The 17,033-nt window shown below is 44.1% G+C and overlaps 2 protein-coding genes across 5 annotated transcripts in view; both read left to right on the top strand.

Moving 5' to 3' along the window:
* The window catches only part of LOC101566137 (probable C-mannosyltransferase DPY19L4), a 7,814-nt gene extending 6,963 nt beyond the window's left edge, over positions 1 to 851 (top strand). The window contains exon 3 of the mRNA XM_023705859.1: positions 805 to 851. Coding sequence (XP_023561627.1) covers positions 805 to 851 — 47 coding nt within the window. The remainder of the gene's footprint in view (positions 1 to 804) is intronic.
* Positions 852 to 6,814: 5,963 nt separating this feature from the next.
* Positions 6,815 to 17,033, top strand: part of Osbp2 (oxysterol binding protein 2) — a 252,348-nt gene continuing 242,129 nt past the window's right edge. For all 4 annotated transcript variants that reach the window (XM_004645522.2, XM_023705812.1, XM_023705811.1 and 1 more), the window contains exon 1: positions 6,815 to 7,451. In XM_004645522.2, the coding sequence (XP_004645579.1) occupies positions 6,835 to 7,451 (617 nt within the window). In that variant the 5' untranslated portion in view covers positions 6,815 to 6,834. The remainder of the gene's footprint in view (positions 7,452 to 17,033) is intronic.

Raw genomic sequence — 17,033 nt, 5'->3', positions numbered from 1 at the left:
GAAAAAAACTAAATTTTTACATCAAAGCAAATCTTGAATATTATATAATTTTATCCATCAATACATCTGTATATCTATACATATAGAACTTTGATAAACACAATCATAGCCAGGTTTGGGGGCGCATGCCTATAACCCCAGCACTCGGGAGGCCGAGGTAGGAGGATCGCTGTGAGTTGGAGACCAGCCTGGGCTACAAAGTGAGTTCAAAACCAGCCTGAACTGCATAGCGAGACCCTGTCTCAAAAAGACAAACTGGTTAACCAAAAGTAACATAGAGAATGAGAATGGAGAATGAGAAAAGTTGAGTTCCGTGTGAGGTGTAGGTGAGAAAGTGAGGCCGCGGGCTGGGTGAGCTGGCTCCGGATGGAAGCCCACCCTCTCCATGATCTGAGGGACCTCAGCCCGGGCTGCCGGCCACGGAAGACATAGGGTCCTGGAGTGGTGGCAGGAGAAAGGGCGGATGGGCCGGAGGCTGCGGGCCATTACCTCGAAGGCCACAAGGCGGGTCTGAAAGCTCTGTCCCTTGGGCCTCCGACTTGCGCGGATCTGGGTCGCCGTTGGTCTCCTTGTGCCCTGGACGAGCCTGGCCCTCAGCGCCCTGGAAAGGGCAGAGAGCCCAGGCCGAGGCGGAGGGGCCGTTAACGCCTCGGGTTGGCCTTGATTTCCTCAGAAAACTCCAGGTCTGGCTCGCGCCAAAAGCACCCCCACGGGTCCCCAGGAAAGATGTCCCAGCCGTTGGGAGAGGCCTGGGTGTGTGTTGTGAAAATGCTGCTCTTAACTGATCCCCAACCTTTCACAAAGGGAACTTTTGCCGCACCTGGACGTTAGAGACGTTAAAAGGTTCGTGACGGATGATAATGTAGAATTTCACTTCACTTATAAATAGCCTTTTTTTTTTTTTTTTTTTTATCAAGGAAAAGTCTGGAAGTGACTTTTAAAAATGAAATTTGTTAGATCATCTCCAGTAGCGACCCAAGGGTGACCCTTATGCACATTTGCTCAGTGGGTTAAAGCACATGAAGAAAAAGAGGGAAGAAAAGAAGGCCCAGTACCAGATTGGTTATATGTAGAAGATGCTCCTGTTATTGAAGCACCATCTGACCTAACTGCAGCCGTTTTGTTCAATAAAGCTGCAGCCATTCTGATCTCTGCCACTGAACTCAGCTAAATCACATGATTTGTCATCAACTTGAAACTTCTGTCAACATGCTATGAAAATAACCTTGTTACATACAATTATGCACACTGCAAAATACCCATTGTACCACAACCTTCAGCTAAAAACTAATCTCATTTTTGTAACTTATGTTTGCCACCCTGTAAATGAGACAAGCTCTCTGTAATCAATGCCTCAGACTTTGGAGATTAGATTTATGGGGTCTGGCTAGGGTCAGTAAAATTACTTTTCTTCTCCTGAGCTCCTGGCTGCTGTTGGCTCAGTTTTCCCCACAACATTGTAGCCTTTGGGGTCTTGGAGAGATGGCTCGACAGTCTAAGCGCCTTCCTGGCAAGTGCAAGGACCTAAGTTTAATTCCCAGTACCACATGCCATGCTGGGCCTAGAACTTCAGGTGAGCTGTGCCGGACCCGGAACTGAGCCTGGTGGTACACGCCTATAATCCCAGTGTGAGGGAAGCTGAGACAGGAGGATCACTGTGAGTTTGAACTGCATAGCAAGGCCTTGTATAACATTATAACCTTTGGGATTATAGGTATATGCCATACCACACCTGGCTCACAAGTACCCTTAGTCTTTATGAGATGTTGTGGTAGCCTTTATGCAGGGTTGTGATTTGCAGAGTCCTTGAAATAATTTTTAATTGTAGTCATCTGTGTATGAGAGCCTCTATCTTTTGGCTTCCTATCTTTATCTTTGCTTTGGGTTTGGTATGAATGACTCCATTTTGAATTTGACAATTTTCATGTAACATGTATAATAAAACCAATACTTTCTTAATATTCCCTATTAGTCTGCTTGAACTGCTACAATAAAATATCTGGCAGCTTAAGCAAAAAAAAACAAACAATCAAAACCCAACACAAACAAACAAACAAACAAAAAAACCCCACCTACTTCTCAGAGTTCTGGAGTCTAGAAAGTCTAAGGTCAAGGGCCTGCCTGTTTGGCTTCTGGTGAGGGCTCTCTTCCTAGTTTGTAGATGACTGTCTTCTTTCTTTGTCTTCCCATTGTGAGGACAGGGAACTCCATGGAGTCTCTTCTTATAAGCACACTAATCTTGGCCGAGTGTATGTCTGTAATTTCAGGGAGGCTGAGGCAGGAGGATCACTTCAAGGTCGAGATTGAGGCCAGCCTGGGATACATAAGCAAGCTCAAAGCCAGCCTGAACTACACAGGGAAACCCAGTCTTAGACATCTTTTTTTTTTTTTTTTTCTTTGGTGGTACCGGAGATTGAACTCAGGACCTTGTGCTTGCCAGGCAAGGGAAACCCTGTCTTAAAAAAAACAAAAACAAAGACAAAACCTACTTATCCTTTTGGATTAAGGCCCTTCCCTATAAATTCATTTATTTCCATACTCTAAGAACAGACACACTGAGGGTAACAAAAGAATTTTGGAGGAGACTGGGCGTGGTGGTACATGCCTATAATCCCAGCACTGGGGAGGCTGAAAACAGGAGGATCACCATGAGTTCAAAATGCATAGTAAGACCCTGTACCAAATACATAAAAATTTAAAAAAAAATTTTGAAGTGATAGAATTCAATCCAGAGTATTCACTATTGTCCAGTTGTCCCCCAAAATATTTAAAATAGTTGGTTTATATGATTATAATTTAAACAAAAGTTACCCATTCTGGCAAGGGGAAGGTCCTAAGTTTGATCCTTGGTACCAGTAATAAATAAATAAATAACAAAACCCTTCAAAAGTTGCCCATTGTATCTGGTTCTGGTTGATAGCTCTTATCAATGTTGATAATGTTTTCCTATTTCAATGTTTTGCATAAATACTGTAATTGAATAAAACTGGTGGTTAGGATGTAGATATCTGTTTAGATTTAATTGAATCCTTGGATCGTTCAGCATGTTCCTCTATCCCTTGTTTTTCTCTTATACTGATTGAGCTAGAAGCTTGATTAGATTCAATTTAGTTTTGGGTGAGATGGGGTGTGGGATGAATAAACATAACCATAAATGGTGCTATGTATTTTTTACTGTTTTATATCAGAAAACACACTATTCTGTTATACTTCTGGTCATGTTAAGATTGATTAGTAGATTTGGTTGATGTCAACATGATCCTTTATGATATTTTCATCAGTTCCCCTTGTCATGGTTTATATTTAGATGGCCCCCCAAAACGTCATGTGCTTATAGGTGGGGCTTTTCAGGGGTGGCTGAATCTAGAGTGTGTGAATATAGATTATCGGTATGATAATTGAGTCAATCAACTGATCAGATTAGCATAGTTATGGGTGTGGTGGAATAACGACCACCCTGGGTGTGGGTGGCACCAACCAATAAGCTTGTAGCCTAAATGTAATAAAAGGGCAAGGAGCATTCACTAATGCTGCCTCCTGCCTGCCACACCGTGGACTGTGTCTCCACTGTCATGCTGTCCTAACTTGGAACTAGCTGATTATGGAGTGACACCTCTACAAACGAGGCTAAAATAAACCTTTTCTCCTTTAACTTGGTATTTGGTATTTTTGTCCCAGCAACAAGAAAGTAGCTAAAACACTTCTCAGTTAGTAGCTATTGGTGATGGTCACCTTGAGTACTTCATAGGGAGTTTCCAAGATAATGTTTGTTTTAATTCCATCATCTTTTCTGCATTCGCTAAAGAATTTTTCTATAAAGATTTTCCTGTTTTCTGCCTTACCCTCTCAGAGTGTTGGGATATAGGTGAGTACCACCATTGCCTGGCTTTTATTAATTAATTAATTTTAATTTAGTGTGAGAATCTGGCACTTTAAAAAGTAAAACAATCCTATTATCCATAGGAGCCCTACTTTCTGATGACTTAGCATTCCTCCTACTGTGGTGTCCCCCCAACTTTGTCCCATGACCTATTCTACTCTTCCAAATATGCTGAGCTGTCTGTCTTTTCCCGTACAGCTGTTCTCTCCTGATTTGGGATTTTGTGCAAGCTGATTTGTTTGTCTGAATGTCTTCTGGTCCCTCCTACTTGGTGTAAATCTTGCCCTTTCTGATTCCTTCACCCACTTTGACAGAGCTAATGTCTTAGACCCTGTCATTTTAAGGGAGCTTGGTAATTTATTGGAGCAGTCAAAACATATTGTTAAGCATTTATTAGTCACCTTCTGTCCTTGAGGATTTCTGTGTATTGACACAGAAACAGCAGGCACCAAGCTTTTTTTTTTTTTTTTTTTTATTGCAGTTGCTTCCCAAGCTTGTGAACTTTGGTTTCATCTCTTGCTCCAGCCTCTGATTAATTCATTTCACTAAAATATTTTACAGAGCACTCTATGGCTAAGTAACCTAAAGAATGTTTACTAAGCAGCTACCATGCCAAATGTGCTTCATACACATGATTTTATTGCAACTTCTGAAGTAGTTTTTATATTCATTATACAAATCAGCACAAGCAAGTTCTCAGGGAGGGTGAGGTTTGCATAGCCAGAGAATAGCTGAGTGGATTTCTTTAATGGGTCTACTGTCAATGCCCTCAAAATTTGCTCTTCATGTCACTGTGCCTGAGTATGGCATGGTAGTGCATGCCTGTAATCTAAGCACTCTGAAGGGCTGGAGTAGGAGGATCACAAGTTCAGCTCAGTCTAACCTACCAACATATCAAGACCCAAGACCCTGTCTCAAAATATAAAAATTTTTAAAAAGTTAGAATGTAGCTCACTGCAAAGATGCTGGGTTCAGTCTACATAACCTCCCCACTCTGGTGATCCACCCACATATAATCCCCTGGGTAGCTCATTAAATGCAAGCTCCTGAATTTAACCTCAGACCTACAGAATCAGAATTGCAGGGAGACATGGATGGAAAACTGAATTCTAATCAGCTTCCTTGCGGACAATTGTAAACATATATACTCTAGCCCATTTCCCAGTTTCCCAGTTCTCCTGAAACTCCCTTCTGCCCAGAAAGAATAATTTTTTTTTCTGGTAGTGGTCAGCACTCTGAAGTCTGAGGACCACTATTGTACCTTAGGGGATGGCCCAAGATGGGTAGGTCTGTGCAATGCAGAGCTCATGGCAGAATTGCAGGTGTGATCACCATGCAAGGACAAGTGACCCAAGATGGGGTCTCAGTCACCAGTAAAGGTGGCAGCACATATCTCAGCACCTGGTTCTAGGGGCTCATGGTCTGCTCTGTTCTGGCCAGGACTTAATGAAGGAGGCTTCCCTGGACAGAACATTTTTGTCACAAGCAAAGATGAGGAGTAGGTAGGTGAGTAAGGGAAGGGAAGGCATGTGAGTGGGAGCCAAAAGGATGCAGAAGAGGTCTAATAAGGAAGGGGTTGGACAGAAGCCCAATATACAACCTGTCAACTTGTATGCCTGATTATTTCTAGTAAGCATCAACTCTTACCCTTAGATAGTCTTTAAAATGATTTAGAAATTCTTTGAAAGTGGTTTAACCAGGGGTTGGGGAGAGAGCTCAGCAGTCTAAGTGCCTGCCAGGCAAGCGCAAAGACCCGGGTTCAATCCCCAGTACCACATGCCATGCCGGCCCCAGGCTGCATAGTGAGACCCTGTACCAAATAAATGAAAGATAAAAATTAATTTTGTTTAGGGGCTGGCCAAATAGCTCAGCGGATTAAAGTGCCTGCAAGCAGGAGTAGGGGTGGGGGGTTCGATCCCCGGGCCTGCCTTGCCGGCCCTGCCCCCAGGAGGCACTGAGATGACCATTGAGACTGGGGTGGTGGCGTGCGCTTGTAATCCCAGCTTTTGGGAGGCTGTAAATAGGCGAATCACTATGAGTCTGATCTAGTAGTGAGACTCTGAACACCCTATAGAGCCTTTCCTAAAAAATAATACAAAAAATTAATTTTGTTTTAAAAAAAAGTGGTTTAACCTTTGAGGGTTACAGCCTACTTTGGAAATCCTATGAAAACTATGTCATTTCCTTTGAGAAAAATGCACAAACTAGAAAACCTTCGCAAGTACAGTACTACGACCCAAGGATATCCAGGAGGTCCAACTTTAAGAACCCCACTTATAGATGAATACTGTGTACTCAAATGTATACTTTATAAAACGCCCTGTATGTATTCAGCGAACCTGAAGGATATTGCCACTTGTAGCAAAGCTCCCTGGCATGAACCTGCAGCCAGCTGGCCCAGGAGGCGAGGACAGTGGTGCACAAAACAGGTAATGGGTGAGGCGTTTTAGCACCACCCAGCTGGGCCCGTACTTTAGGCACTTACGGTGGTGTTGGAATGCCACACCTGCCGGGCCCTGCTGGCTTCTTGGGTTTCAGGGAGCTAACCAACTCCAGCTGAGGGGCGGGGCGCGCCTGGCGGACACAGCTGCGCGGGAGCCGGCGGGCTCCGCTCTCATCATTGTTCCCCAGCGCCTGGCACCGCTTGGGCGGCAGGCACGGCCCGACGCGCGTGGTTCTTTCCGCGTCGCCGCTCGCGCGCCACGCTGTCGGCAGGGAGGTGTTTCCATCGCGTCTTCCTAGGGTCAGACCTGGGCTGTGCCTGGAAGCTCCAGGGCAGGACCCCAGGCAGCCCGAGCGAGGGCGAGGGGTGCGGGCAGGGACAGCCGGGCGAGGGCGCGCGCCCCCCTTGCGGCGCGCACGTGACGGCCCCGCCCGCCCCGCCGCTCGGGTCCCGCGCGTCCGCCTTGCTCCCGCCCAGCTCCGGCTCGGACGCGCCGCGGTCCGCGTGCTCTATGGGGAAAGCGGCCGCTCAGAGTCGAGGCGGCGGCTGCGGCGGCCGCTCGCGAGGGCTCTCGTCGCTGTTCACTGTTGTCCCCTGCTTGTCGTGCCACACGGGGGCTCCAGGCATGAACGGTGGCACGTCCGGCTCCGGGATGGAGCCCAAGCCTCAGCCCCAGCAGGTGCCGGCTCCGGAGAGGGAGTCATCAGAACGCGTGCGGAGATCTGACCCTGGTTCCGAGACGTCGCCTGAGCCTCAGTCAGGCTCTGGGCAGGGAACGGATCTCCCGGGGTTGCGGCTGCGGTCCGAAGTGGGCCCCGGTGTAGGGGCTGGGTCGTTCACCAGGGCCTTAGCAGAACACCTGACCCCTCTGGGGTCACTAGTGGACAGTGAGCCCTTGCTCAGATCTGAGTCTGGGTCTGGGCCAAAGCCCCTGCCTCTTCTGCGACCCGGACAGGCGAAGACACCCCTTGGACTTCCAGCGACAGGAACTGGCTCGATTCCTAACGACCCAGTGGTCTCATTGCCTCTGGACAGCTACAAGGGCTGGCTTCTCAAGTGGACCAACTACCTGAAGGGCTACCAACGCCGCTGGTTCGTACTTGGCAATGGCCTGCTGTCCTACTACAGGTAGGGAAGAGTCCACGAGGGACATCTTTGGCGGGACAGCTGGGGTTGCAGGGTGGTGATGCCACACCGATGGTGACAGAGGGCCTCCAGGGTCGAGGGACCATACCACTAGGCTAGGGATGTCGGGACAATGTTTGTCAGAGAGCGTCCTCCAAAGTCCTTGCCCTTTTCTAGTTCAGGAACTAAGATCATCGTGTTAGCAATGGAGGAATCTGTCGCTTTGCCCTTGCCCCATGCTGCGGCCTCACTGCTGGGGATCGCTGCTGATCAAACTGAGTAATGTTGCCCACCTTTCCTTCCTCGTGCACACTGGCTGCTAGGCCCTGGACCTGGCATAGCTAGCTGATGGGGATGTCGGACCCAGTTCCTACCCTTCAGGAGCTAATCTTGACATTCTGGAGAGAACCAGAAAGTATTCTGCTGTCTCTTTTTCCATTCCAGAAGCAGCATGGGATTGAGAATTGCAGTTCAGCTCCCAAAATCTCTCTTTCAGCTGAAACTGGTTGGAAGCGGGGAGTTCCTGAAGGTTTCCTTCCCTTCTTGCTGCTGTCCCTTGGTATTTTAATGGGATGGTTGGTTAAAGCTTTCTGATCTTAGATCATCCTCAACCAGTGGTTCTTAAACTTGAGCATGTATTAGAATTCCCCAAATTGCTTGTTGGAAAAAAAAAATGGATGAGTTTCTGTTCTTGGGCCAAGTGAGGGTCTGAGAGTTAGCTGAACTAGGTTGATCTTTCTGTCTTTTTTTTTTTTAATTTAGGTATTTGGTACAGGGTTTCATTATGCAGCTCAAACTCATAGTGATCCTCCTGTTTTCAGCTTCCCCAGCATTGGGATTACAGATGTGCACCACCATGCCCAGCCCCAGTGGCCAGCTCAGAGCACTCAGGTGCAGGGCCAGCACAGCATGCAGTACTGAAGATCAAGCCCCAGTCCCTGAGCTTGTCTAAGCAGATGCTTAGTCCACTGGGCTATCTTGTTGACCCTTGTCTTTTTGTCTTTCTGTTATAGATCTCCCCCTACTTCTCTCTCACCGGAAAATGAGTCCAGGGCCTTTGCACTGAACTACATTCTCAGAACTTATTTTGGTTGTATAGGATCTTGCTGAGTTTCCTGGGCTGAGCTCATATTTGCAATCCCATGGCCTCAGCTTTCCAGAAGGCTCAGATTACAGGCCTGGCATGCACCACCACATCCATCTGAAAATAGATTTTGGTTTTTTTTTTTTTTTTTAAGATAAGGTCTAGCTATGTAATTTGGACTGTCCTTCAACTCACTATGTAATCCAGGCTGGCCTCAAAATTGCAGCATTCAGCTTGTCTCAGCCTCCTAAATGCTGGGATTAGAGGAGTGTGCCATCACAGACAGCTTAATGAATCCACCTCTCAAAAGCCAGCTCTTGTTGAAGATTGGGTATCCGGAAATACTATAATGTTTTCAATGTCAATTTTGAAAAAGTTGCAAACGTAAAGCTGGGTATTCAAGTCTGCAGACACCTGTACTAGGTGTGTCCTAACGCTCATCACCCTGTGTCATATATTATCTATATTTACTAGGTGGTACTAAACAGTAGCAGTCAAGGCAGCATTTATAGATGTAGAGTCCCACAGTGGCAGGAATGCCTGATTGTACTGGAAACAAAACCTGACCTCAGGCTTGTTTGTCTTTATTGGACTAGCAAAGATGTCCTGTATTTTTCTTCAAATAACTATGTGTGATAGAAATATAGTGAGCATTTAAGTTTAAAAATTACATTACAGTAAAAGACATTGTCATTAATCTCCTCACAGTACTTCCCTTTACTTTGATCAAAGTGATGCCACTAGGGGTAAGTCTGGCTGCAGAAAAGGCCTTTTTGAAGAGGAACCAGAATAAAACACTTATCCCGTTGTTGTTGCCATTTTCTGAAGTAGTTCTGAAAGTTGGATTTTTTTTTTTTTTTTTTTTTTTTAAGTCTCATGTATATCTTTGCTTGCGCTCTTGTAGTTGCTTTTGTGGCCTGAAGTGATTCAAGACTTTTACCCTTCATGATCATTTTGACTTTTGGGGAAGAGCCAGAAGTTGTATGGTACTTGATCTGGTGGAAAAGGTGGGTGAATGCACACTGTGATGTGTTTACAAACCTGCTTTTCCAGTGGCTGGCACTTAGCAGCAGCATCCATCGTATTTTTGATCAGAACTTGTGAAGACACTCATGAAAGAGACTTACAGAACTGCTTTAGAGAGTTGTAAGAGCAGTGGGATAATAATATTTGAAGCAAGGGGAAGAATTTTTAGGGGTATTACTGGTAAAATGAATTTACTGGTAAACTGTAATAATTTTTTTAAAAATTTAGATATTTATTTATATATTGTGGACACCCCTTATAGATGGTTGTCATTTGAAGGTAACCTCAATTTTGTAGGTTCTTTAGGTAATTGGAAAATTTCTTGCTGCTTACTGACTCGTAAGGTTGTGAAGAAAAATGCTGGTTTGGGGAGCAGGAGGGAGTGGGGACAATTTGTATGTATGTGTGTGTGTGTGTGCACGCGCGCACATGTGTACACACGTGTGTGTGCATGCATGCACAGCCCAGCTCAGAAATTTCTTTCTTTCTTTTTTTTTTTTTTAATGCATTTAGTACAGGGTATATAGGATCTCACTATGTAGATCATACTCGTAGTGATCCTCCTGTTTTCAGCCTCCCAAGTGCTGGGATTATAGATGCACACCACCATGCGCAGTCTCAATCACCATCTCAGCACTCCCTGTGGGTGGGGCCTGCATGGCATGCCAGGGATCGAACCCCAGCCACTGTGCTCTGCCTAAGCAGGCACTTTAGTCCACTGACCTATCTGGCCAGCCCTAGAAATTTCATTTTTGGATACTTCTGGATTCCAATGTGGGCAGAATTGTTGCTTGGCTCAACAATTCTGGGTGGAGCGAATGATTCCTTACAGTTACACAGCCTCATGTTCTTGTTTAGTTCCATTTGAAGCTGGCCAGGAATGAACTTCAGGGCCTTACCCAGAGGCACTTAGCTTGCAAACTGTGTGTCTGAATGCCACTGGGTAAGTCTAGCTGCACAAAAGCCTTTTTGAAGAGGAACTGGAATGGCAACTTCTCTGAACCCCAAGTTCTACCTTCTAAAAATGCTTTGGTCTTCTCCCCCATCTGCCTCTCAGCACTTCAGACATTCGATGGCACTTTCCTGTCCCTACTTCTGGTCTTAATCCCTCCTTCTAGCCCAGTTGTAGCCATCCCAGTAGTCAAGATTAAGGACCAAGCATCTTCCTTGTAATCATGACAGCAGCAGGGTGCTTTGTATTAGGTCCTCTTCTCCCCCAACATGCCCAGATCTCAGTAGTTCGCCAAGTGTGCATGGGTTAGATAAAGGCAAGTTTTGGGTGCTTGAGGACTGGAGAGATAGCTCAGCATTATAATTAAGGTCCTGAGTTTAATCCCCAGTACTGGAAAAAAAAAAAAAAAAAAAAGGGTGCTTGTAAAGTGAAAACAGTGAAAAAATTTGTAATTCATAATCTCTTTTCTGCAAATGGTGGTAGAATCAGGGTTACCTGGTAGTAAGTACAGGTGACAAAGAAGGAATCAGATGTTGCTCTACTACCTTCTCTTTTGGAAAGAATATTCTCAATTTTAACAATTTGATGGAGGAAAATGTAGGCACTTATTTCTTGGGTCCTCTGTCATCCATCCCAGATTTATCATCTGGCTTTTTTTTTTTTTGCGGAACCGGGGATTGAACTCAGGACCTTGCACTTGCCAGAGAAGCGCTTATTCCACTGAGCCATCTCCCTGGCCCCTTTGGTTTGGTTTTTGAGAGAAGGTTTCACTTTGTAGTTAAGGCTGGCCTTGAACTCACAATTCTGCCTCGGCCTCCTGACTGCTTGGGATTATACGTGAGTGCCACCATGCCTGGGTCATCTGGTTTCTTCACTCCAGGATAACCAGCATCTCAAATCTTAGTTACCTTCTCCTTTCTTTGAACCCATCAACATGCAATTATAAGAGTCAGCCAAATAGCTCAGTGAATTAAAGCACCTGCAAGCAGGCCCAGGGGTCAGGGGTTTGATCCTCAGGCCTGCCATGCCGGCCATGCCCACAGGGCATGCTGAGATGGCAGTTGAGACTGGGCATGGTGGCCCACGCCTGTAATCCCAGCTCTTGGGAGGCTGTTACTAGGTGGATCACTACGAGTCTGATCTAGTAGTGAGACTCTGAATACCCTGTAGGTCCTTTCCTAAAAATACAAAAACAAAACAAAACAAAACCCAAAACAAAAAACAAACAAACTAACAAAATCATATAATTGTAAAAGCTCATTAAAAATATAACCTGTTTTTCTTTTTATTTCATAGAAAAAATTAGGTAAAAACTTGGTAAGTCAGTCTGTATCCATCTATCCTCTATCCATCCATCCGATTTCATGGGAGTTGAACGTTTTTATGGTGCTGAGGATTGAACCCACAGCCTTTGTGCTTTACTGCTGAGCTGAACCCCAGCTCTCATTGAATTATTTTGATTGCTTTGTAAAGTCCAGTGTGAGTGCTGCCTTTTTTATTTATGTGTATTCTTGTTGCTAGCTTAACATAGAAATTCTTTTTTTTTTAATGTGTTTGGTACAGGGTCTCACTACACAGCTCAGATTTGTAAAAATCCTCCTGTTTTCAGCCTCCCCAGTGCTGGGATTACATGCATGTGCCAGCATGGGGGTGGGGCCCGCATGGCCTGTGGTGCCTGAGATTGAACCACAGTCCCTGAGCTTTTCTAAGCAGGCACTTAGTCCACTGAGCTGGCCCTAATATGGAAATTCTTGCACACATGTAGGACTTCCTTTTGAGTGAAATCACTGGTTTTGAGAGAAAGTAGATGTTCACCTTACATAATGCTAAACTGTCTCCTAAAGCATTAGAACAATTTGTACTCCTACCAGCAGTGAATAAGAGATTCTGTGTCTTTATATCCTGTGCAACACTTGGTATCATCAGGGTCGATTTTACCAATCTAATGGGTAAACGTCATGTCTTGTTGCAGTCTTTTTCTTTATGTATTTAGTACAGGGTATACAGGGTCTCACTACGTAGATCAGACCCCTAGTGATCCTACTGTTTTCAGCTTCCCAAGTGCTGGGATTACAGGCTCATGCCACTACACCCAGTCTCCATCACTGGGGGCAGGGCCTGCACTGCATGCTGGGGATCGAACCCCAGTTGCTGCACTCTGCCTAAGCAGGCACTTTAGTCCACTGAGCTATCTGGCTGGCCCACTTTATTTAATTAATTAATTTATTTATTTATGTATTTTTTAAAAAATTGTGTGTGTTTGTGTGTGTGTGTGTGTGTGTGTGTGTGGCCAGCTCGGCCCACCAGGGGGCGGGGCTGGCTGGCATGTGGTGCTGGGGGATTGAACCGCGGTCCCTGTGCTTTGCTAAGCTTGTTCTAAGTAGGTGCTTTAGACCACTGAGCCATCTCACCAGCCCCTAATTTATTTTTTTTGAGGCAGGATTTTACTATATAGTTCAGGATGCCCTTGAACTCACTATGTAGCTGAGGCTGACCTTGAACTCATGGTGATCCTCCTGCTTCAGCCTCCTGAGTGTTTGGTTTATAGGTGTACAACACTGTGCCTGGCTCATTGGAGTCCTGACCTACATTTCAATCCCCAGTATTTTTACCTTAGTAGAAAAATAGTAGGAGTGTAAGTAAAGATTTTTCTTTTAGATGTGACTTCTTCAGGTTATTTGCCCTAGATTTTATTTGAAAAGCTCCTGCCTGGCAAGTATGAGGTCCTGAGTTCAATTCCTTGGAGGGAAGGAGGGAGGGTAAGAAAGAGAGAGAGAGGGAGAGGAAGAGGAAGAGAGAGAGGAGAAGGGGGGGAGAGAGAGAGAAAAGAGAGTCACTTGAGTGCCTAGTGCATTGTGCCAACAGATGAACTTCGTAACATTTATATTATCCAAAAAATGGTCCTTGTAAATATTTCTGCATGTAAAAATTATTTTCTGGAAGCTACAGATAGTCATCAGCAGATTTTTACTTCTTTCCAATAATGCGCTAGGAATATAAATAAGAAGATGAGGTGTTTATTCCATTGCTTGGCACCCTTCCTTATGTCTATTCAGATAGCAACACAGAGGGTATGGTTTTGCATTCCATTATTTTGGTTGTTAGTTCCATTTTAAATATTTCATATGTAGTTGTTGTCTCAGAGGGTACATGTATTTACATAAAATTAGGGAAAAATTCATAAAGGATACAGAATTTTCATAGAGAGTGGTTTTGACAAGCCCTGAAGGATTGAAATCCCAGATACTCAGGAGGCTGAGGCAGGAGGATTGCAAACTTATGGAGAGCCTGGGCAACTTAGTGAAATCCTGTCTCAAAAAAGAAAGGAACTGGGGTGTAGCTTCAATCCTCCCAATGTGGAGTGGGGGAAAAGTATTCTAATACAATCTTAATCCACATTGATAACAAAATTCATTAGATTTGGCAAATTTCTGCTTTTCATGCTACTTAAACATTTGGCAACATTATAAATGACATTACCAGATGGTCGGTCTGTAATTGGTCACTCAATGTGTCTATTTGTGTCTGTGTGTGTCTCTGTCTCTGTCTGTCTGTCTGTCTGTCTGTCTGTCTGTCTCTCTTTCTCTCTCTCTCTGTCACTCATTTTTTTTCTTTCTTCTGAGACAATATAGTCTCACAATATAGTCTAGGGTGGCCTTGAATTCCTGCCTTGACCTCCTGAGTTCTGGGATTACAATATGACTTAAAACAATAGCATTTATTTTAATTTATTTATTGTTCAGACTGATTTATGCTTAGTAATGGCTCAACTAGTCAGCAAGGAAGGCCTCAAAGAAACTGGTCTAGGTATCTAATAAAGAGGGCTATGGAGAAATGCAAGTAAATTTTAAAATCCTCTGACTAAAGAATACTAACTCCTAGAGTGCCCGCTCTGTGTGTAGAACACTGATGCTGACATGTCTGCTTAACCTGCAGACATGCTTACTCAGTTTCATATTTTGGGGGAATACTTTGCAGTGGATGGTTTCTTCCATCCTTCCTTTTTTCCTTCCTTCCTTCCTTCCTTCCTTCCTTCCTGAAATTGACATTGAAAACACCCCCACAATATTTCTTGCATATTTGTTGACATGGGTCTATTTTTGGGTGGGGGCCAGTAACAGAGGCGGTACGCAAGATATCTTTGCCTCTCGATGGCTCATGTACTCATTCTTCCAGCGAAGTCTACTCTCAAAAGCCCACCCTTGGGAAATTGGCAAGTCCAAGAAATATCGTAATGTTTTCAATGTCAATTTCAATAATGATGGAAGAAAGAATGGAGACAGAGAAGACCATCCACTCCGGGGTCCCCTAAAATATAAAAGTGAGGAAGCAGGTCTGCCTGTTAAATCATTGGTGTCCTATATACAAGTTGGGGCCCAAGGAGGTGGCCTTGTCATATTGGATTTGGTTTTCATTTAAGATAACATTTAATCTCTTACTACAAGACTCTTATGCTGAAAAGGAATTAACATCTAGCACAGAGTATTGCAAAGGGTAACAAAGGCACTAACAGCATATTTTGGAGCACAGCATATGCCAGTCATTCTGAGCAAGTCCTGGGGACATGAATTGTCATTTTCCCTATGAAACCTGTACCTCCTGTGAACTTTCCTTTTTCTTTAAATATCTGAAATCTTCTGAGTCATATTTGCTGCCTCTTCCCTCCCCAGTTCTGCATCAGATGGAATTTCCAAGCCGCCTTATCTCTCTCCTTTGGCCCCTCCTCTCTGTCCCTGCTGCCACATAATGGTGCCAGTCTGCCTTTTGCTTTCCTGGTGTCCCAGCTGCCCTGTACAGTGTAGTCCTCTTGTGGTGCCACCTCTCTACCATTGTGGCTCGGGGATCATGTTATTTTCTCAAGGATTCTCTTTAGACTATTCTGTTTCCTGTTTAACCAGATCCCTTTATTGAATTCATTGTATTTGAAATACCTGTCATGGCCACTGACTACTTCAAGGACTGGCTCTTACTCCCCTGGGAGTTTACTGCATGGGCCTGTGGGCACCAGTGCAGACGACTCTGCCAAGAGGACACCATGCCAACATCAATATCTCAGCATTTCAAATAGAGCCTCATGTGGTGCTTTGCCACTGAAATGTACTCCATAGTTCATTTAGTCTGTAAATGGGTAGGTGAACGAACAAGAATTTCCTGTGAATTAATAGGATTTCAGAAAGTCAAGTGTGTTAGCACCAAACTTGGATTTTCCTTCATTTGTCTTCAATTTCAAAAATGTGTCTATTAAAATAAGATTGGGAAGATACATTGGAGATTACAGGCTTAAGCCAGGAATGACAGAAAAATAACAGTTAAAGAATATGGGTATAACAGGTTGACAGGTTTGAATGTATGGCAATAGGAAATTCAATACATTAATAGTATATTTCTTATTTCTTTGCTTTTTTCTCAGCCACAGTTTCGTTATGCAGGTCAGGCTGGCTTTGAACTCACTTTGTAGCTCAGGCTGACCTCAAACTTGCATTGATCCTCCTGCCTCAGCTTCCTGAGTCCTGGGATCACAGGTGTGTGTCACCATGCCCAGCTTACTTCGATTTTCCTTTCTTTTATTTCTTCTTTCTTTCTTTGAGTTTTTGAGACAGGGTCTTGTTATGTAGTTGAGGCCGGCCTTGAACTCACTGTGTAACCCGTCTGGTCTTGAACTCACGGTGATCCTCTTGCATCAGCCTCCCAAGTACTGGCATTACTGGCATGTGCCATCATTCCTGGCCATCCAATACTTTATTTTTGAAGTCTTTGTGTATTTCCATAGACTTGTGTTTATGTGTTCTGTATCTATCTAAGATGATATGCCACTTTGTAAAGCTGGCAGTGGCTAATGGATAATAAGCTTTGGTGTTAAGCTTTGCTAAAGTTTTATTAAAATGATACTAGAATTCCTTTTCATGGTTGCTGGGGATTCAATCCACAGCCTTTGCACACTCAGCCCTTTTTGATTTTGAATTTTAAATTTTGAGACAGTGTCTTGCTAAGTCATTGAGTTGCACAGGCTGGGCTCAGTCTTGTGACCTTAGCACTGCAGCCTTCCTGAGTGCAGAGATTATATGCGCGCACTACTGCGCCTAGCCTTAGAACATTTTATTTTGCCCTTGTGCTTGCCAGGGAAGTGCTTATTCCACTGAGCCATCTCTCCAGCCCCCTTAGAACATTATTTTATTTTATTTTTTATTTTTTAATAGATTGCAAATTGAAAATTATTTACAAACATAACCCCTTAGAACATTTTATTTTTTATTTTTTTTTCAAAATTTTATTGATAAACAGATAGCAATGAGACAGTTTCAAATCAAATTGGAAGTACAGTGTCAACAAATAATACACTGCATATATTCTTCTTAGTGGTTAATTGCTGTACAAGATGCAGACCTGAGATCCTATTCACAAACACCATTAGAACAAATCATTCCATTCATTAAGAGAATGCAACTATATATCTATCCTAACCACTTTGAATACACAGATACAAAATGGACATTCATCGGTATACCCCATTTCTTCTAAGTTC

This window comes from Octodon degus, unplaced genomic scaffold (genome assembly GCF_000260255.1).
Source record: "Octodon degus isolate 3935 unplaced genomic scaffold, OctDeg1.0 scaffold00230, whole genome shotgun sequence".
Lineage (NCBI taxonomy): Eukaryota > Metazoa > Chordata > Mammalia > Rodentia > Octodontidae > Octodon > Octodon degus.
Note: the sequence above shows the minus strand (reverse complement) of the source record. Positions and strands in the feature narration are given on the sequence as shown.